Here is a 22,325-nt window from a genome sequence, read left to right as displayed (position 1 = left end):
CTCATGAGAGACTTCACAGCATCCATCTCCTGCTGTAAGTTGTGCTTTAGGAAACTAAGTGTGCAGTGCTGGGAAATCAGATACAGCAGGCGTTCTTTGCAAGTTTGTCATCGCTGCAATAGCGGCAGTGTTGCCCTAGACAGGCAGTAGGTTAATGTCAAGAGCTAAACAGTCTAGGACAGCTGTGAGGACTCTTTTTTTACTGCATTGAATTACTGTTCAATTTGGGTTTTTACTCCATATAGCAGTGATTTAGAAGTTCTTTCCCACCCTCCCAAAAACAATGACAGGGATTAGGATGATGAATACAATAACACATGACAGAAGAGATGGTCACATTCTTTATTTTCATTTTAAGTCTTTAGCCATCAGTAAAGTGAATGGGCAGAAAACAACCAACTGAGCAGACAAACCCACCTTTGCTGGTTATTTCCAAATATAAATAACTGTGTGAGAACTGAAATTGAGCCAAAATAGAAAAAGGAAGCCGGGGAATTTAAAAGACAAAAGTAAGCCTAGCTGCACTCCCTTTTCATAGTGTCAGTGAAGAGGAAGTACCATAACAAAAAGGAAGCTATGGTTACATTTGATCAGACATTTATTCCAACAGTAGGCATGGAATTGCACTTTCATGAAAATGCCAAAGCTGAATCGAGTCCAGTGCACTGGGGCATTGTGCGCACTTAGCTTGATTTCTGCTGCAGCTCCTTCATTCTGTTCAGGGCACTGCCCGCCTGAAACCACTCAATCTGCGACTCATTGAAGGTATGGTTCAGCATGATTGTTTCTTGGCTCCCATTGGGATGCTTGATGATGCATTTCAGAGGCTAAAGGAAGAAGACAGTTTTATTTCCCCTTCTCTTTCAAGGGACAAGGTTATCTGAAGCTTCTCGCAGGAAAATTTCTACATGGTTAAAGGGCTGAAAAGGGAAAATTCCAGCTCAGGGTGGATCTTAAAATAAAAAGTTGCAGTTCCTTCTAGGGAACACTCGTGCTTAAGTCAACAGGTCCAGGAATTCAGAGTACTGTACAAAGGTTTCTCTTAACTGTTCAGTACTGATTCTGACCCACCCTGTGTGTCCCAGCCCACTGTGTCTCACCTGGCTGGCAGGCTGCACTGCTCATCAGTGCCAGTGCTGCCTCACGAGCACACAGCTCACCACTGATCCCCATCAGTGGCACATCCCTGCCCCCAAGTGCATGACAAAACACCCAGACAGTTACCTTTCCAGGTGCAAAATCTTTCAACCCCACAATGCTCAGCTTATCCACAGGATGAATCTTGTTATAGTCTGCTGGATCAGCAAAAGTGAGAGGCAGTAGACCTTGCTTCTTCAGATTGGTTTCTGTGGAGAACAAACCACCAACCACACTTTTAACATCCCATTCCAGGGAAGCACGATTACCTTCTGGCTGCTCACACTACTATTCCAACAACAATTACTATCTTTGTAGCAAAATCAGCATATCCGTTGTTTGTGGCATATCCAACCAGGTATGTAACAGGACTCCTGACAGGAGGGACCTTGCCATCTGTCAGCAGGGAGGGTTCATGCCTGGAGGTGTTGAGCCCTGGGCAAGGTATAAACACCACTTCCACTCAAACTGAACACATCCTGTTTACAAACACCATAGGGGAAGCCTGACTCACCGTGGATCCTGGCAAAGCTCTTGGTGATGATGACCCTTCCTCCCAAGTGACGTGGCTCCAATGCTGCATGCTCCCGGCTTGATCCCTCACCATAGTTTTCATCCCCAACAACTGCCCATTTGATACCCATTTTCTGTGACAAAAGACACAGATTTACATTTGTGCAGCCACTCAAGTGAGGAATTAGCAATAAATACCCACCCACACATCTAATTTCAGCACTTCACTGACATTGCTATGCTATGACACCTTCTCCCAGAAGACTCCCGTGGGTTCTGAGAAAGGAGAGAAATAAAGGAGTTTAGTGCTTCACCGTAGTTATGCACTGCCATCCTTGCTGACAAGGGCTGAGGAGGATTGCTCTTGGGATCCAGAGCAAGTATTTTCCTTTTCCTGACACCTCCTTCCATCGTGCTATGCCAGACCAGTGTTGGCATGAACCATGACCTCTGCTCTACTTCTGGAAGGGACATGGAAATTTTTAACTTCTCTCTACTGAAAGAGCCAATCGGAAACAACTGCCAAATTGTCCAGAGGGTAAAAGGACATTTCTTGAGATTTGAAACCTAGTGTTAAAGAATAAATGGGATAAGACTATAATTTATTTAAACATTAGACTAGTCAGAGGTGAAGCATTCCAGGAGGCAATATTTAGTTAGTCTGATGACACCCATGCTTTGTAAGGTATGCAAAGCCTAAAGGTGTTCTTCCTCTTGTGTATACGATCTCTGGTCCCCTCTGAGTCATGAGATCTTCCTCCCTCTTGCCCATAGCAGGTAGGGACAGAATCTCCTACAGGAACTGCAATCATTAGAGAAAGTACCAAGAAAATGCCTCAATGCTGAATGAATTCGCAGCTGCTGTTACTTGAGAGCAGGAGGGTGAGATCCTTCTATTTGGCACAGACTGCCCAAAGTGTAAACATCCTCTTAAAATAGATGTGTCAGGGGAAGGTCTCACCTTGTAGTAGCGGGCTGTGTCTGGGACGGGGCCAAACTCCTGGGTTAGTGCGTTGCGCACAGAGTTGGCTTTGCCGTTTTCGATGTTGATGGCACCAATGAGCAGGTTGTTGGAGATGTTGTCCAGATGGCCACGGAATTTGAGCCACGGTCCAGCTGCAGAAATGTGATCAGTGGTGCATTTCCCTTTTACCTAAAGCGTAGCAGAAGAGAAGAATGTCTCAGGATGGACTAATGTACTTGATCCTTCCTCAACACTTGTAACTGTGAAGCATTAACTGGGACGAGTGGTTGATACTCCAGAGGGCTCTGCAGCCCTTCAGAAAGACCTCAACAGGTTAGAGAGGTGGGCAGAGAACTGTCTGAAGTTCAGCAAGGGCCAGTTCAGGGTCCTGCACCTGAGAAAGAGTAACTCCATGCACGAGCTGCTAGAAAGCAGCTCTGCAGAGAAAGACCTGGGGGTCCTGGTGGACAACAAACAGTGCATGAGCCAGCAGTGTGCCAAGGTGGCCAAGAAAGCCAATTGTATTCTGGGCTGAATTAGGAAGAGCATTGCTAGCAGGTCAAGGCAAGTGATCCTGTCCCTCTAGTCAGCCCTCTGGAGTGCTGTGTCCAGTTCTGGGCTCCCCAGTACAAGAGAGACATGGAGCCTCTACAGCAGGTACAGGGGAGGGCAACAAATGTGATTAAGGGACTGGACCATCTCCTGTTCAGCCTCAAGAAGAGACAAATGAGAGGAGACCTTTCATTTACAGTATCTGTATCTGAAGGGAGGGTGTCAAGAGTGTGGAGCCAGGCAATCCACTGCTCAGTGGTGCCAAGCAATAGGACAAAAAGCAATGGAGCAGGAACTGAGGCACAGGAAGTTCCACCTGAACATGAGGAAGAACTTCTTTACTGTGCAGTGACCACACTGGAACAGATTGCTCAGAGAGGCTGTGGAGTCTCCCTTACTGGAGATATTCAAGAACCATCTGGACACAATCCTGTGCCATATGCTCTGGGATGACCCTGCTTGAGCAGGGAGGTTGGACCAGATGACCCTCTGTGGTCCCTTCCAAAAGAGATAGGAGGTGATCATCATATCTCTTTTTAAAGGCATAAACCCCAGAAAAGCACATCAGTTACAGAAACAAGACATTAAAGCAGAACACAGTGGTCATTCTGCATGCATTAGGTAAGAAGAGCATCCTTTTTCCAAAGGGTAAATTACAAAAATTAGCTTAGCCATGACATCTCCTGTTGTGTTTTCACTTCCCTCAGCAGTAGGTTGTTCAGGTACAAAAAGTAATTAAGCCCTTCCTGCTACAGCCCAGCCTCCCTGCTGGGGAACTTCAACAAGATGCCAAGTGTTATCCTCTAAGTTTCCAAACTGCACATAAGCCTTCTCAGCTTGTAAGAACAGAATTCCCAACCCGAGATAATGGCCTTCCAACTGGTAAGTTCTAAAGTGCTTATAAAGGAATTGCCTGTGTCAAAAACTTTTGCACAGCAGTATGGCCCTTGGGAGTACATCCAACTCTGTCACTGAGAATCAGGAATGTTCCCAAAGGTCACTTCATAAGGGATTGCATTTCAGAACCTCTCACCATATCAGCTGAAGTTTCCATCTGTTAACTCACCTCAGGCAGTGAGGAGAAACCCATGTCTCCATTGAAAGACCAAATTGCAATGTTTAACAAGTGTGAAGTAATTTCTCTTTCTATAAAGTGGGAAGAGAACATGCATACTGATGGATGAGAAGTTCCCAACAACCTCATTTCAGACAAAATACATCTTAGAACAGTCAGTATTAGAGATGCTAATTAAAGAACCCATCCACCTTTTTACTGCAGATTGTAACTGGGACAAATTCTGCAGACTGCATGGTTTGGACAGGATCATACTACATGCTATAACAAGCTTGCTTTTGCATGGTATTAGCAAACCACTAGCCCAAAGGAGAAGAGTCACTTGATTATAACAGAAAGAAGTATCAGAAGGAAACACCTGGAAGAAAGGAAGACTCCTTGCTTCCCTTTCTGGAACAACATGGTTGTAGGGGAGGGAATCAGGTATCTCAAAGGCACATCCAAAGCTTCTAGCAGTTGCTGTGCAAATCCCTGTTCAAGCAGACCTGTCATAGCTGATGCTCCCCCACTTTGTTCCTGACCTTGATGAGGATCAGCATGTCTTCTAGATCCTTGCCATCCCACTTATCAAAGGGCTCAAGGAGCTGGAGCCGCTGGCTGGTGGGGCTCACATCCACGTGCTGCCCACTGCCATCCTTGGGAGGGTACTGGTAGGTGTCCTGGCCTGGGTCAAACTCCTTCCAAAGAAGAAAGGAAAATCATCAGCCTCAGCCATCCCCAACAGCATGTGAAGAATGAGCCAATACAGGCAACTGCACCCATTCTAGCTCTACCATCATGTGTCAAGAAAGAGGTCAGTGCCTGTAAGTTTCCTCAGTATAAAGAAAACACTGCTAGTGTCAGGTCTTCCCTCCATCTGCCCCCAGACAGAGCAGTTACCAGTTTGGGCAGCTCATCTGCATCAGGTGCTTCTAGTTTAAACTTCTTGCCATCTGCTCCTGTCAGGTAATCTGTCTCAGGGTTAAATTTTAGAGTGCCAGCAATGGACAGAGCTGTGACAATCTGAAAGAAAAAAAAAAAAAGACAAATTTAAAGGCATATTCTACCTCCCATCACTTCACCTGAAAGTCCTACCTCCAAGTCTCAAAGCCACCAGCCAAAAGCTACTAAACGAGGCCACTGGGCCTTTTCTGCAGGTGCCCTGAACTATTCCACAGCCCCTCCTCTGGCTGTTTCTTACCTCTGGAGAAGTCACAAATGCGTGAGTCTCTGGATTGGCATCATTGCGACCTGTGAAATTCCGGTTGTAGGACGTAACTATTGTATTTTTCTCTCCTTTCTTGATGTCCTTCCTGTGAGAGAAGCAAACATGCTCATCAGATCCAAATGGAATATTGCTTCTAGATGTCTCACTACTAGAATCCCCCAGCTTGGTTTAGGCAGCAGTCACTATCTTAGAAACAGGAGCTAGTGCCTGTACATGTTTTCCCCCCTTAAGCACAGACCCAAAATGAATTAATGCAAACCCAAGTCAAACACTGATTCTTGCAGTAGTTTTCACAGCCCATATTGTTCACTGCTGAACTGTCTAAACAATAATCAACTAAGCACATTGTCTTTGGATATCCCATGGTCAGCTGTGATAAAGCAACATAAAAATGTGCCTCCCATCCCTTCTATTGGGAATTATTCTCCCTGACACTCCAATGACTGAAGTTGGACCAATTCACTTTTCCTATTTTAAAAGGCCCATACAAACTTCAGTCCACCCTCTCAGAGACAACATATCTTTCTCCCCATTCTTTTCCTTCTACAAAAAGCCTCCAGAATGTGTGTCCATTCTGCAGCTTCATTCACCTAAAGGCTCAATATAAATCTACAGTCCTTCTTTTTGCCTCCTCCAGCACATACCAGACAGCTATGGCTAGCTGGTTTTTAAACATTGAATTACCAGTGCATTGTATTTACAATCAAATCAGGCTTCACAGAGCATTCTGGAAGCTAAAAGATACAGAGCTAGAGTGAGGTCCATCTTTCATTTTACCTGTCCCACTGGCCGATGCATGGCCCACAAGCATTAGCAAGAACCAGCCCTCCAACTTCTCGCAGGATTTTTGCCTGAGGGCAGAAAACAACTTTGTTACCATAGAATGCCTGGAATGAGTTTCTGGGGTTGCTCTTTTGGGGGAAGAAGACACTAACAGGAAGCACTGAGCCTGAGGAAATTCCCTTCCTTGTTTCAGTTTTGAGTGACTTTTATAAATACATGGGGTTTGACCCCAGTAAGGCTGTAAGTTAACACTGGGGCAGAGCACAGGATGACTTGCCATGATGATCCCATTCTCTACCTGCTTCAACTTGAGCAATCCAGCTACTTACAGACATTTGACTGAAGGGCAGTCTGGTCTGATTAATATTCTATAAACTTCCTGTCCATGTAAGGAGAGAACTGGCAACAGTGCAGGCAACTATGTGTGCCTGCTCAGTCTACACAGCAAACAACTCAGTGAAGGGGGCAGCTGGTAAGGAAAGGTATGACTTGAAAGGTAGGACTTGGTTGAAAGAGCCATCAAACATTGGCTGGACATATCCATATGTAAAGACTTGGTCCTCACACTATGACAGCATCTAAAATTTACTAAATAGTAAAGCTAATTAAAACATTTTCTGCACAGAAAACAAGGAAGAAAGTAGGTAATAGTTCCTCAACAGAAACATTCTTTTTAAAGCAAATATGAGTTTTGCCATACATTTGGTCTAAATTGGGAACCACCTTCCAACAAAAGGGCATGCTTTCTTTATATATTGGGATAAAAGAGGATTGCAGCCTTTTGTCGGCCATGGCCATCATGAGGTATCCCTTGCTATTCTTGTTCTCTCTTCAGGGCCCCAGTTCCTGACAACCGCCTCAGCCTTGTTCAGTTCTAATCCTGTTTTTACATGCCCAGGTAGTAAAGGTATCAGGTCAAAACACTGTCAAGATGATGGCAGGACCCACAGGCACAGCAGCACAAGACCAGCTACTACATCAACAATTGCACCTCCAGCAATAAGTGAAGACAAAGTTCAGGAGGTTTCCATTAGTTAACTTGGCCCCCTGAGTACTGTCCTGAAGAACTGAACCCTTTCTGTTTGGAAGTGCAAAGAGCAGCCATACTCACATAACCGTCCCTTTCAATGGTGGCACGGATCTGCTCTGAGCCTGGTGTGATGGTGAACTTGGATTTGCACTTCAATCCATGTGCAAGCGCCTGTTTTGCCACCGCTGCAGAGCGTCCCATGTCCTCATAGCTGGAGTTGGTGCAGCTGCCAATGAGGCCTGTGGTGTTGACACAAACAGGGGGGTGGTTACTGCAGCCCTGGTACTTGGAAGATTCTCCCTGACCTATCTCCCAGAAGAACAAACAAGGGATAACCACCTTTTCTGTTGATAAGGAATCTGAAAGGATTTCAGGTACCAACACTCCCAGCAATACAGTTTGGTCACAAGCAGTCCCTTGTCCAGCACCGGAGGTTACACAGTCAGAACACACTACTCAGTCACTAGTCTAATCTGACTAGGTTACTGTTTTACAAGACCTGAGTGTCACCTACTTGCACTTTGGTTAAGCAAATAACCAAAGAGAGGTATTGTTCCCCAAAGACAGAAAAAGATTTAAATCAAGATGGCAAGAAATTAAGGAAATGATAAAAAGAAAACATCTTCAGTATAGTATGAAGACCGCACAAGGACATGCTGTACCATCCTGACAGCATTCTGGTACTAAGCAGCAAAATAAAAATTCTCAGTTACAGCTACTGTAACTGTATCCTATTTGTAACACTATAATATAATACACTTCCCACCTGGGACATGGCTTTACAATGTATTTTCATTCTTTTCATTCCTTCCTCCACTCCATGAGCAACAGTTGAGAAGTCAGCCCACAAACTACCATCCCAAAAGCAAGTACATAAATTTCCAAGCCTGCTTTTTAGGACAGCAAGTACTAACTTTACTGGGTCCCAAGAGTTCAACAGCCAACTGCTGGGAGTGCTGACAATCATGCTCCTGACAACTCTCTGCAACAGGTAAATCTATACCACAGACTTTTAATAAAAACGATCTTCAGTGGGTAACATTCCTGTCAATCCAAACATTCAAATGTTCCAATGGAAGAAACCTGGTCTACCTCTTGAGATTAAAATCCCTCCTACTATCCTGGATCTCATCCTACACACTTGGGCCATGTGGTCACTACTTTTCCCAGAAAATTTATATGGCCATGAGCAGACGACACTGCACCAAAGTCAAAGGACATACAGAAGCAGTGAAAAAACTGGATCCCAAGCTATATGACCAACAGCTTATCCCAAGACAACAATGTTTATGCCACAAGTACGAAGGCAGAGGAAAGAGCAAATGCTACCCACCAACTCTGATATCAACAGGCCAGCCCTCCTTTTCTGCCACAGCACCAATATCTGACACAGGGTGCGCCAGGTCTGGTGTGAAAGGTCCATTGATATGCGGTTTCAGCTTTAAGAAACAGTGACAAAGTCAGAAATCACAGCAGCAAAGAATAACCCCAAAACACAGCAGCAAATCAATTCCTTTCACAGCTCTATATGGAAGTTGTTTAACTAAGATTCTCCTACATGAAAACTGGAGCACAAGCTGTAGGCGAAGCAGACCTGAATGTATTTTGCACGTTCTAGCACAGCACTAGGGGTGTTGCATCAAACTCCCAGCTTGATCTTCAGTCACACAAAGCAGAGTCACATCACAGCATTCAAAATGGCAAGAAGAAATGAAGCCTTACCTCACTGAGGTTGATTTCTATCACCTGGTCATAGTGACAACCAGAATCTGGTACCAAGTGTTGCTTGAATTCATCTGCTAGTGCAGCTATATCTGGAATAAGAAAGAAGGAAGATCTGAAAAGTGCAGCAAATATGAAGGAGAAAAAGAAGTCTAGAATAACTAAACACAGGGGGGTCAACTGTGATTCTCCAGCCATTTCATCTACAGACTCCCTGCTTGTAGCAGATGACCTAAAGGACCACACAAGGCCAAAAATCTCATCAGACAACACTGCAGGAGAATACTGCTCCCAGAATACACCTTCATCTGAACCCATACTTCTATATCCACTTCAATCCCCAAATCCTCTTACCAGCTCTCCCAGTCTTGCCCAAGTATTTCTTCATGCGTTCATTGTAAGGGAAGATCGATGTGGTAGCTCCAATTTCAGCCCCCATATTGCAGATTGTTGCCATTCCTAGAGAAGCGGGAGAAGAGACCACGAGGTCAAATGAGAAAGTCCAAGGCCACTCAATTCTCCAAAAGTCAGTACATGCAAAAGACAGCAAAGCTAAGAGAAATCAGGGCATCAGCCACAGAAACCTAAAGACACAGCTGAGAGGACACTGACAACATAATGGCTGGGTCAGCCCCCTATGTGGAAGGAGCCAAAAGTTACACTGATACATGAAGATATTGATAAAACAAGGAATTCCTGTTTGCACTGAGCATCAAATAATTTACAGCAGTGAGCAGTGTCTCTGCTACCTGCAATGAGTGTCCTGTCCCTCCCTACCATCTCATTTGTCTTCACTGGAGGAGCCAGACATTTGTGAGAAATTTAATGGGCTAAATAAAATGCTTCCAGTGACAGAACACAGCACTGGAATCAACCATTCCTTTCACAGCAATGAAGCTGTAGAAGCTCCTGCTTTATATTTAACAAGCTAGAAGCAGATATAAAATTCCTCTGACTTCATAGAAGAAAAATCCCAAATTGCTCTCAGTTTGTAAACCAAGTATTCCAAGTTGTAGCCAAGTCATGCAAATTGAGAGAAGTGTCCAGCTTGAAGGCTGCACACCAAGCTAAAGGAAGACATTTCTTGTAATTTGGTCCTAACTAGCATATTACAGAGAACTACAATTTTTGCTAGTTCAAATTCAGCACCCAAGATCCACAATTAGCTAGTATAAACTGTGTGTTACAAACTGCCTTCTGGTCTCAGAACCTCTGCTCTTTGTTTAGCAGCTGTCACACATATATTCCCATTAACCTGTTTCTTTTTTCTATTCACAGCCTATTTTAGGCTGAAATGAATATGTCATTCCTTTATTGCTGACATCTCCACCCTCTAAGTTTACACTGGAATACATCCACCCTTATTCTTATCCTAACACACCATCTTACAGGATTCTTCACAATTAACCATTCCATGTTCTCAAAATCACAAGAAGATTTATTGGAGAGAGATCACTGAGAGGGAGTGCTATCTTGTTACCCCATTCTTCCCATTTGCCATGTACAAACTGCTGGGCCAGGCTAAGGGAAAACATTTGGAACTTCTTGTTTAGTTCCCTTCCCAGCCTCCACAGATAGCTCAACACCCAGCTCCACCAACAATCCACTCAGATAAGAAATCTGTGTTGACTTACCTGTGCAGGAGATTGAATCCACACCCGGCCCATGGTATTCAATGATGGCGCCCGTTCCACCCTTGACAGTGAGGATGCCAGCCACTTTCAGGATCACATCTTTAGGAGAACTCCAGCCTGAGAGCTTGCCAGTCAGTTTTACACCAATAACCTGAGCAACATCAGTGAGGGAAGAAAAAATACTGGCATCACTCCCTGTCAGAAAGGTAACAGTATACAGTTCTTCTGTGGGGTATATTCCTGTCACACTTATATTCATAGTGCTTGAAAATCAATGCTCCTTACACATCATGTATCTCACCCTTGGCATCAAAGCTTCATATTCCTTCTGCTCCTACCTTTGGGCATTTGAGCTCCCAAGGGATTCCTGCCATGACATCCACAGCATCAGCTCCACCCACACCAATGCAGATTCCGCCCAGGCCACCTCCGTTGGGGGTGTGTGAGTCTGTGCCGATCAGCATAACCCCAGGGTAGGAGTAGTTCTCCAGAATGATCTGAAAATAAAAATGGATTGTTTGCTTGTTTGTTTCGTGGGAAAGGAGGGGGAAGACAGCAGAAAGAAAACAAAAACAAGAGTTTAGATCAGTTTGTATTTGCAGATTTCAGTAGCAAGAAAATATTCAGGTTGGATTGGAAATTTTGATCTCTTTTGTTTCAAACTCCTGGTGAAGGATGTAATGACAAAACAAGGTACCAAGTCTCAGCCCCAGGATCCTTGCTCATCGCAGGATAATAAAAAAATTAGAAAACAATCTCCTCTTTTTCCTTCTTTAGGCTTTTGCTAAGGTGACACCGTTGTTAGGCCTCAAGAGTCTGTTCCATAATCTCCATACCCTTAGTTAACAGCTGAGCAAGTCAGTGCACTTATCCTTCTGCAGCCTTTGTGTTCCATAGCAGTGGAATACCAACAGGTTCCTTCAATCCATGCTGCCAGCCAAAACTCAATTACATAGAGGAACTTCTCGCCAAGACACTGCCCTTCCCTTACTGATGCTACCAGTTCCATGAAAGACTCTTCAACTACTAACAAAACCACAAAACCATTCTCAATGAAAAAAAAAGAGATTTCTGTAGTAGCAACACTGTAGAGAACTCAAGCTAATGAACTTCTCATTGCATATGGGCCACACCAGCACTAGGAACAGCCTTTCTGGGAAGCACAGAACTCACAGCATATGCATCACAGAACAGCCTGAACAGAACTAAGGCAGTCCTTTACCAAAAAGACCAAGGCTTTGCTTTCAGCTTTAAATTCCTGTAGCCACATCAACCTATTTGTGTGAGAAAGGTCATTCTCAAGGCCTCACTTTGGCACAGTTGAACCTGAAGCTATACGACAGGACCAGTTTCCTCCAGCCAGAGAAAGTCAGCCACAAGAAGACTGGTAACCTCAGCACAGAGCTATGTTGCCACATGACAGATGTTTCAAGTGGCTTTGGAACACAAATGACCCAAGGTGCTCCCGTAACCTTTTGAAGAGTTCATCTGTTGCGTCACATTAAGTTAAGGTAACCTTAGTAACTCATTTTGTAGCTAGGAAAACATAGCAGAGAGCTCTTGACTGCATCTGGTCACAAGTTCCCTGCTGACAGGATGCTTACCAGTCATCCATTCTCCTCTCCACTCCTTTTGCTTCATGCTGCTCTTCAACTTTTGCTGCCTGAGACTCAGAGGAACAATGAAAAATGACTACTGGACACTCAAAGCAAACCAACCACAAGCAAATTAGGGACATCCTGACAGAGGTGTTTGTTTAAAAAAAACAAAAAGCCTCATCAAGTGGTAAATTATTTTGGGACTGTCATATTCTTTTTTAGATCCAAGTGTAATAACAAGAGAATCTCAGACTTGGAAACTGTTTTGCATTTTATTCAAATTCACCTAGCAACTCCTTATGTGTTGCCACTCCTGAGTACTTGAAGTATTCTGCTCTGTTGTGTCCTCATATACTCTTCTGAGTTTTATAGAACTAAATGCATACATAATAATCCTAAAAAAAGTATGTTCCTAAGGCTGCTTTCCTTACAACCAAAAGCAATTCACATTAACCCTATGTAGCCAGCTTCATGGCCTCACCTTACTGTCTCAATTGTACTAGGAGGAGCCAGCCCACAAGCAGTTAAAGTATTTCAAGCTTCTGTAATTCACATGGCATGCTGTTGGCACTACCTAATGATACATCAGGTTACAGTTTGACCAAAATAACCTTTAAAAGAAACTCCACTGTGGTCAAGATAACTGCGAGAGAGCAAGTAAGAAACCTCGCCTGCCTTGAGCAAAGCCAGCTGTTTCCCTAAACCAGAGAAATTCTCTAAAGATTTGTACTTGAGCTCTCTCTCCACCCTAGGGTAAAAGATCCACTGCACGTTCAAAAACTGCAAACAAACACACTTTACCTGGTGAATGATTCCTGACCCAGGTTTCCAGAATCCCACTCCATACTTGGCACCAGCCGTTGACAGAAAGTTGTACACCTCCTGGTTTATGTCCTATTCACACAGCGAAGCACAGAGCATTAGTACCACATTTTGTTTTTCCATACAGCAAAAGCTCTACTAAAAATTTTCTCGTTTCTAATTCCAAACAGCACAATTTAAGGAAAACCCTGCCAATAAGACATTTGAAAATGCTGTGCTCACTTTCTCTATTCTCAAGGGTTTTTTTTAACCTGTTTCCCTCACTCATTCTAGCCCCTCCTTACTTCTCTACCGGGTGTTCTTTTTACTATACAGATGCTTTGGAGACATTTCAAATCCCTTAGATAAATATTCTGGCTTTATTTTCACAGATTAAGAAATGGAACTGGAAGTGTTCACTGCCAGGGGAGTTGGTGAGTGTCATTTGTCATTCTAGCAAGTCCCCTCTTTGAGATTCACACAATGCTGTCTTTCTTGCTGCACTGTCACCATTGTTGGTGGAGGTCACACCGTGAAAATTGCTTGTGAGAAAAACCATGGTTGCCAAGGAAGTATGACACTATTATATCCTAACAGTTCTTGGCAGAAGAGTGCTAGAGTAGATAAGATAAGCACTAGAAGGAGAGAGTTTCTTAAAGACTGTTCTCATGCAGCTAAGCTTCAGAATAAAGGGAAAGGGGAAACAAGATAATTGAAGAATTGTGTCAGCACACATTTGCTGAAGTTTCCCAAGAGGCCACAGCAGCGCTTTAAGCCTTGTTTTCCACTGGGAGTTGGGTCACTCCACTCTGTTTGTGCATCCCTCCCCCAAAAAACCCAAACCACCCTCTGGCCTGCCAGCATTCATTGTGTGCCAGCTGGCAGCAGCAGAAGCCAGTCAGAAGAAGGCAGGACCTTTACTTGCTCTGCTCAGAGTGGATGGCAAAGAAGGGACTCAGCTCAATTCAGGGCTGCAGCAAATATAATTGCACTATGGAGAATAAATGCAGGAATAGGGGAAAGGGGAAAACAGGAGGTGAACAGGAGAAAAGAAATTGTCTGATTTAGTTAAGTCTCAAACTGTTAATTGCACAACTTAGGACTGAGACAAGCAGAGCAAGAACTCGCCAAATCACTTCTGAGTGATGCAAGTTGCTTTATTGTGGCCCACTGAAGAAAGCCAAAAGCAGATACTTCAACACCACAAGTGCTGTGTGAGAATAGATATGGACTAAAATCTTAAAATGCAGCTGACTCCTGTTTACTGTTGGTAAATTCTGGTATCAACATTCCAGGTGCAATTCCTCCTGGCTCTGACAGTGGACTTTGGCTAAGCCCACTTGGAGTAACAAGATTTCCTTGGCAGATGCATTGTGGTATGTTGGTCAGAGATAAATATGTCTATAGATTACAGAAGCTCATTTGGGGAGGAATAAGCAGTAAAACAGTTGAGTAGAAAATTTTAAAATGGCACTGAATCAGCAGTTGGACAAACAACACTTTGAAATTCCCACATAAAACCCAACATCCTCCATACTTTCACACACATTTATACTATACCTATGAGCCATGAAAGCTGCACATGATTCAGTTATTGCTCTTCAGATAATCAGTAGCAAATGGTTTGGGACAGTAACTACTTGCCTCCCCCTCACAGTGGGGGACCAGTGCAATGCAGACATATGTTCATTAGGTTTTTCACACTGCCATACGGCAACATAGAGTAATCTGACTTCCTTTTTTTTTCCCTTGGAAATGATTTTTTTTTCTCTTCTTTAGCCAAAATATCTTCTCTAGAATACACATGGATCTGGGCTTTCATCACTAACAACTTAAGACTAGCTCTTCCCACATTCATGGTCCTTTAAACCATGTAATGGATGAATCTGAGGTGAAAAACTCCCAAAAATACATTTAGTCTGTTTCTTCACTGCATCTGACCTAAAGAGATGACCACCACAGGCAATCTGTTACCATATCTGATTCCTGGCTGTCCTTATGGGAAAAAAATTTAAAATAAGCTCATCCTTCAACTGGAAGGACATTTTCAAACAGATAGAAGTTATGTCTCTGCAATAGTGACCTTGGCTCTCTGAAGATCCTTTTCACCGCCTGCCTGGGCCTCAATGAGGTGATCACAGTGGATGGTGGAAGGCACAGCCACTTTTGGCAGCCCGCTGCTGATGAACTGAAGCATTGCCATCTGAGCTGTGGCATCCTGCATGGCCACGCGGTCGGGCCGTAAGCGCAGATAGGTCTTGCCGCGCTCGATCTCCTGCTTTGCTGGGTCATCCAGGTGTCCATATACAATCTTCTCAGACAAGGTCAGAGGGCGGTCAAGCCTGGGGAGAATAATTTTAGTAGCTGCATCTTGTGTACTTCAACATTTGCCATTTTAAGCATGTAACAGAATGCTTCCCTCTATTGCTCAGACTGTTAAGACCTATTAGCACAGAGAAACCTCCATGCTCTTCTTACAGTACCAAAATATCAACTGGCACATGGTTAACAAGGGTTCAGTTCATAAAGTTCAAAAACATATAAAATCGATGTTATTTTATGCTTTCTTTTCTAATCTTCCTATACTGTAAAAGAAACATTGACTGCTCACTTCTCAAGTCATACTTCAAGACAGCAAATGTAGAGGTCAGACAGAGGTCAGACTCAATTCACAAATACCAGATCCCACAGCAAATACAACTAAGTGGAGCTTCGTGACCTCAGACCTTTCATTCTGCAGCTCTATCAGCTGAGGAATCTATGTATGTAGCAATATCTTCTGAGAAGTAACTAAATCAACACAACAACTTGAAATGAGAACTACCACATTTAACAAGGGACACAAAGACTGAAGGACAAGTCATGCAAACCAGTGCTACAGTAAATGGAGCAGGAATGACAAATTAGCAGGCACACAAGCCTCTATCAGCAGATTAAGGTCACTATGTTTACATACGCTATGAATTCCTAGCCCTTTGTTCCATGCCTAACACCTACAGCAGAACACAGCACAAAGAAGCATTAGCCTATAACAACCCTGACCCACGCGCTGCTGCCCCTGAAAGAAGCAAAGGCCAATGCGAAGACTCCTCAACGAGGGTATTAAACAAAGAGGATGGAGCCCTTTCTAGCACCTCCTCTGCACTGGCCTGGTTCTCTGCATGTTGCAGTGCTTCATCATATCCTTCAAGCCTTCCCACAGTGCCCCACCACTATAAGGAGACACTACAACTCATGCTTCACTGTATTTACAACTTCCACTGTTCAGTGCTGCTTTCCCTGGTAAACATTCCTTGTGCCACGGCCCCACAACAATTTTTTCTTCCTCTCCTGTCACTGCAGAGCTCAATTCAATGCACTGACTCCTCCCTTCTTCCCTTCTCCACTCTTACCTCTTACGGACAATGTTGATGTTCTTCTCCAGCTTTTCATAATTGATGTATTCATTAGGTTCAAAGTGGCTCATGGCCACCTTGGCCCGCTGGCGCAGGACAGGAGCAACATGGTAGCGTCGTACCCCACTGTTCAAGGCATGCTGAAAAAAAGGAGAGTATTCAAACTGGAAGCCTGTAGAGTGAATTTCTGTAACATATCAATTGAAAATGTCTTTCAGTTTTTGTTACTGGGATTTTACAGACTGAGGAATGCAAAGGCACCCAAATATATTTCATCATACAATACTCCATACTATCTTCAACAGTGAGATGCCAAAGTACCCAGAACAGGTAGCATTTACTAAATTATTCCGCATTTTTCTTTGTTGCACCAGAAGCCTTAGGCTTTCAAATGAAAAATCTGCTTTCAGGCAATGATGAGCCAATTCTCAAGAAAGCACCAGTCTGCCATGCTCCTGACACATCAGGGTCACGGTGAAGAACCAATGCTGTTTCTAAAGCAAACTATCTCTAGGTTTGTATTTGCTTCCTGGCATTGAGTTGACATTGAAATTGACATTGGCAAGAGATACAGCGCCAGTCTGACTAGACATGCCTCTGTTCCACCATCACATACTAAGTGTCCTGGGCAGGGTCCCTCCATACTCCTACAAAACATATTAAATATCCACAAGGAGACTTTGGGGTACAGGCCTGGTCTACAATGTAACACAGAGCAGGAGAAGCAAGATGTGGAAAAAACTCACCAGCTCCACCAGCCTGGCTGGTACTCTTTTCCTCACTCTCTCAAAGGCACCCTCACCTTTTGCCTCTGAAAAACCTTGCACTTACCCTACAGGTGAGTTAAGCTGCATGACAGGTGGACTATACTGTGAGCTGAATGCATCAGCAGAAAGTGCCAGGAAAAAAAAAGCCCAAATTTACTTGGCAGCCTCCACAGTGAGACAGTTTCCTGGAACACAGGAGAAGGGCAGGCTATAGCGAGGCACCTTTACAGCACCTGACCTAAAGAGACGGGTCAGTGCCCAGGGCTAAAAGCTCACGCAGCTTTGAAAACTGAGTCAGACAGCAGCCTCCAGAAAACCTTCCAAGGATTTGGCACACACATTTCTTACATGCTTTCAAAGTCTCACTCATCAGCATCAGAAGTTTGGAAACAGACTGAAGAAAAGAGTTCAGAACTCTTCCTCCTCCAGTACTATACCTTAACCTCAATCCCGCTTTTTCTATTCATCCACTATTTCACAGTTATGAAGTTTTGATAAGTACAGGTTAATAAATGTAGCAGTGTTACACTAAACACTCCTTTTGCATGTGTGATTGTAAATATTCCTTGTTCAGAACACAATCATTGTACCTACCACTGGGGTTTTTTTTACCACTGTCCAAAAAAAGCCTAGTTAATTCTTTAAACCTGTTCAAGCATTTTAATGTTTCCGTGTGAATATTTTTTCCAGCTTTCTTGTTACCAGCATTGAAAAGATTGCCTGAAATAATCACAATCAAGAGACATCACCAATTTTTATCAAAATTTCTTTTTTTGTTGTCCTTTTGATAACACTTGTTAGTATCTTTTGCAATAAAAATTTTGGGAAAGCTAGGCAAGATCACACTACTCAGCGCACTAGCAAGAAGGGTGCAGTTTGTATTTTTACCAAGCTATCCTCAGCCATTATAGAAAGAGCTTTTGGTAGAAGCAGGAAAGACTTACAGCAGTTGTGCACCACCATTATGAAAGAGTATCTGAGGGAAGTGAACCTGGTGGTACAAAGAGGGCACTGCTCCTCCATGAGTGCATGGGAAACCCAGTCATCAAATTTCACTGTGCTACACTTTAATCCTAGAACTTCCAGAACTTATCACAGGTGTCAGACTTAGACCTTTCCTTCTTCCATTAGCAAAAAAAAAAAAAAAATCCAGCCAAAAAAACCTAAAACAACCACCCACACCAATACAAACACCACCCAGCTTCTCATTGTTTAACATACAAACTGGGCAAAGCTGCTCTTTACCGAGTAGCAATGTAACTTTTATGTTTGCTTTGCTCTGGCCTTTTTTTTTTTTCTTTTATCTCACAAGATATTCAGTCTTGTGAAAGTCTCCAACTGCTGGAGTTGCTGGAAAAGAACCACTGAGCTATTTAACCACTGCTCATGGAAAAATAATCTCTTTCCCAGGCCAGGAAATGTATTATGGTTTAATGCAATAATTTCTTCTTAATTCATCATAGAGAAGAACAGATATGCAAATAAAAGTAATAGCACAGGCTTCATAGCATCTTAGTCTTGCCTGGGACCAAAGCTGATTAAAATAGAAATCTGAAGCAGGGCACTCCAAATAGAGGTACAATGAAACTTTTCAAACAAAATTCAGGTAAAATCTTTTCTGTTTGAACATATATGTCTATGGGTCTTTTCACTTCATGAAATGGTACAAAGAAATGTAACATTTTTCTTAATACTATGTCAGTGTTCAGCTGGTAATCAAGATCAGCAATACAAAGTAGTTGAATCCTGCTGACCACAGCTTCAGACTACCAGAAGCAGGAAGACAGCGTGTTTAAGGTGGAGGATTCTCCAGGTGGACCTGGAGAATTCTGGAAAACTGAAAGTCTGTTTCTGTAATGGCCAATATGACCCAGGGAAAATAACTGCCTAAACCAATCAGCTTCAGTAGACTAGACAAGCATTTTTCTCTACAGAAGAATTTTAAAAGGCACCTATTTAAAAAGTGCCATCTTCATTTTACCAGGATATAAACCGAATCCTGTGTTTCTGCTGGGAGTTATTTTTTATTTGATTCAATATGGTTCTGCTCATGCTGGCACCCAGCAAGTCTAAGGCTCTACCACCACCAAGCAACCAGTATAAACTGCCTGGCTGAAAAGTCTGATCCCTCCTCACAAAAAATATGCACTATATCACTCATCACACCTGTCTATTCTCCATGCCTGCCCTTCTCCTACTGCATCCTCAGAAACAGGGTGGGAGAAATACAAGATTAAGGAAAAGTCACAAGCCTGACAGTTCCCAGTTTGATTCCCTCTCACTCTTCTTTGAGAAGGAATGTATTAGTGCTTTGTGGGGGCTTTCATGGTGTTTTTTTAGTCAGCAGTGAGAAGTGCCTCAAGTCCAAAAGCCAAGGGAAGTAGGCAATCTATAAATCTATAAATTTTCCCTTTTATCCAGGAACTGTTTATTTCCAGGCTAACCAAACAGCTGCCCAGTGACCTCCTCTCACCTGGCACTGAATCCCTTATTCCAGTTTGCAGTGTCCTTGTTCAAATTTCAGTAAAAGGAATGGCAGTAATCATTACAGGGCTCTTAAACCTACTGGTGTTTCACGAGGTGAAAAGCTTCCTTTAAAGACGGAAGAAAGCCAATCTAATAAATGGGTCATTATTTCTGAAATCTCTGTAAGGAACTAACACGGCTCTTTACAAATTTTAAGGAGCTGTCATGCATTTAGCTCACTACAGTGAATGTTCTAGATGCAAGGGGACTCTGAAGTCAGAAAATAACTTGCATTTTGGCAGCCAGTGAGGCAGAACGAGCCCAGTGAGCAAAAGCTCATGTTCAAAAGAGTAGCAACTGTGTTACGTGCATTTCTATCCGGGACATCTGTCCTAGAAATCCCAGTTGAAACCCAAAATACCATCTTTCCTCATTTTCCCTGATCTAAGAACACTGGCCAAGTTTCCTACATTCACCATGATTCAGCCTAAAAAAAAAAAAAAAAGCAGCATGGTATAATCAAATTGTAAATGCAGGCTCATTTTCTCGACCCACCTCAAAAGAGCAACCAAAATTATGGTTCTGAAGCTCACTTTAGCCCTGGCCAACATTTCTGCCAGATACACAAAGCTGCCCATGCATAATTTCAGTACTTACCCACAATGCCTTCAATAAACCCGATATTTCAGGCAGTTTAGAGCTTTACAGTCCTCCCTCTCAGCCAATCTGCAGGCAATGTGGCTTGAAAAATGGAATGCTACTAAAGGCATTATTTCAGGTAGGCAGAAAAGAGATCTTGACCCTTTGAGGCTATTAGAACTTTAAATAGGACAGTCAGTCCAAATGAGGTTAATTCCAATTTATTTCCCTCAGAGGCAAGCTGTCTCTGCAGTTCCAGTTCCAAAACAGTTCCAGGATGGGAGGCAAACAGAACCAATAGTAGCAATATGTGCCATGGTCAATGCTGGCACTATCACAGTGATTGACATGATGATGCTCATAGTCATTAATCTCTAGGCTGCTACACAGGGGCAAAAAACCCCCTGCCTCCTAAAGACATCACCTAGAGGCATGTGTGATTAGCATCACAGATTTCGTCCTTCACAGGGGGGAAGGAAATATGCACCCCTTGCCTGATAATAGACAACCTCCTGCAATACTAAAATCCCGATACTGACTGTGCCAGCACAGCCTTTGTTTTGCATCACACAAAATTCATTTTAGCAAATGATTGCTGGTTCCCATGCAATGTCACAGCATAAAACAAGAACCAATTCATTACCCTAACAAAAGATTTGCCTTCATTTTATAAGTAGTCATTTCTGTTCAAAGTACAAACTAAGAACTATTTAACAAGTAAGAACAAACATACCAACCTAACTGAAATGGTGCTATTCTCTAACTTTCATTTAAATTTAAAAACTCCTACACTTTTCTAAAGCATCTACCTCTAAAGTAAGACAGTAATTACCAAACTGGAATTAAGATTCACAACAGACTTTTAGAATACTAAAAGCCAAGCAAATTCTTTCTTCAGTTCCCTAAGAAAGGGGAACACATTGGCCAAGGTCACAAGTGGCAAACTGAGAAGTTACACTGCCTGCCTTTATCACAAGGGAGCAAAGGCTTCCTTATCCCTTAGCAGCCCTAAACAGAAAATTACACCTGCTATTTGCCTTATAGGCCTTAAAAGATATGAAAACTTTATTACTGAGTAGACACTAAACACAACCAAGTCTTAAGAAAGGCAATCTCTGTGGCAAGATCACATTACTGGTGAAGGTGAGTTTTAGAGGTCATGACAGGCAAGACCACAAGAGCCTCTATCACAGCCCCGGGAAAAAAGATCATTTATGTGCCTGACCCACCTGCTTCTTCAGCCGTCCTAGTTCCCCACACAGAGAGGCTGGCACCTTTGTCACCCAGGGGCCTCTGTTTGTATTAAAAGGAGGATTTTTGAAGCAAAGTAGCCAAAGGACAGCTCACTCACACAACAAGGAGTCACCCTGCGCTGCCGCATGCCCATAAGGGGAAGTAATAAAAGACGAGGGAAAGAAAAAATGCCTGCCCCGAGGAAAGACCTTTTATTTCACCGTTCGGGCCCGCGCCCTCGGGCTCTCTGCCCTGCTAGGCCCGGGGCTCTGACAGCGACTCCCGCCCACCGCAGCGGGGTCCGGGCAGACGGGGGAGGCGGCGGCGCCAGGCCGCGTCCCCGCCGCCCCGTTCACCTTGCACTCACCTTGACGGCCGGCCGGGCCCGGTGGCGGGAGACCTGCCCTAGAGCCCGAGCAGCGGCCACGCCGCCGCCGCCGCCAAAGCCGCGGTCGCCCCACCATCGCCATGGAAACAGGGCGTGGGGCCGCAGCGGGGACACGCTGACCTACACGCGGAGGCGGGGACGGCCCGACCCCGAGGCTGCGGGCGAGCGGCCGCCCTCGTGGCCGCCCAGCAGGCAGTGATCTCGTCCCTGCCGCAATCCCCACCGCCCGTCCCGCCCGCTGCCTGCCCCGCCCGCCGCCGCCGCTCACCCTCAGCCGAGCCGCCAGCACGCAGTACGGCGCCATTTTGTTCACTGACAAAGATGAAGTCGCGCCGCGATGGCGTCACGCGGCCCCTTTGACATCTCTGGCGCGCGCGCGGGGGCGTGGCCGCGCGGGTCCTGGCAGGGAGACACCCGCGGC

At 44.1% G+C, this 22,325-nt stretch overlaps 1 protein-coding gene across 1 annotated transcript; it reads right to left on the bottom strand.

The window, feature by feature from the left end:
• Positions 1-322: 322 nt before the first annotated feature.
• ACO2 (aconitase 2) lies at positions 323-22,308 on the bottom strand. The gene is made up of 18 exons (XM_030959537.1): positions 22,173-22,308; positions 16,409-16,551; positions 15,100-15,358; positions 13,017-13,109; positions 10,956-11,114; positions 10,618-10,768; positions 9,338-9,442; positions 8,984-9,075; positions 8,595-8,700; positions 7,343-7,500; positions 6,226-6,299; positions 5,422-5,533; positions 5,121-5,243; positions 4,763-4,918; positions 2,612-2,803; positions 1,652-1,784; positions 1,225-1,346; positions 323-827 (listed from the first exon to the last, which is right to left on the bottom strand). The coding sequence occupies exons 1-18, from the start codon at positions 22,206-22,208 to the stop codon at positions 684-686; spliced, it is 2,358 nt and encodes a 785-aa protein (XP_030815397.1). The 5' UTR covers positions 22,209-22,308; the 3' UTR covers positions 323-683.
• Positions 22,309-22,325: the final 17 nt, after the last annotated feature.

Source organism: Camarhynchus parvulus, chromosome 1A (assembly GCF_901933205.1).
Source record: "Camarhynchus parvulus chromosome 1A, STF_HiC, whole genome shotgun sequence".
NCBI classification, from domain to species: Eukaryota; Metazoa; Chordata; class Aves; order Passeriformes; family Thraupidae; genus Camarhynchus; species Camarhynchus parvulus.
This window is presented reverse-complemented; position numbering and strand designations above follow the sequence as displayed.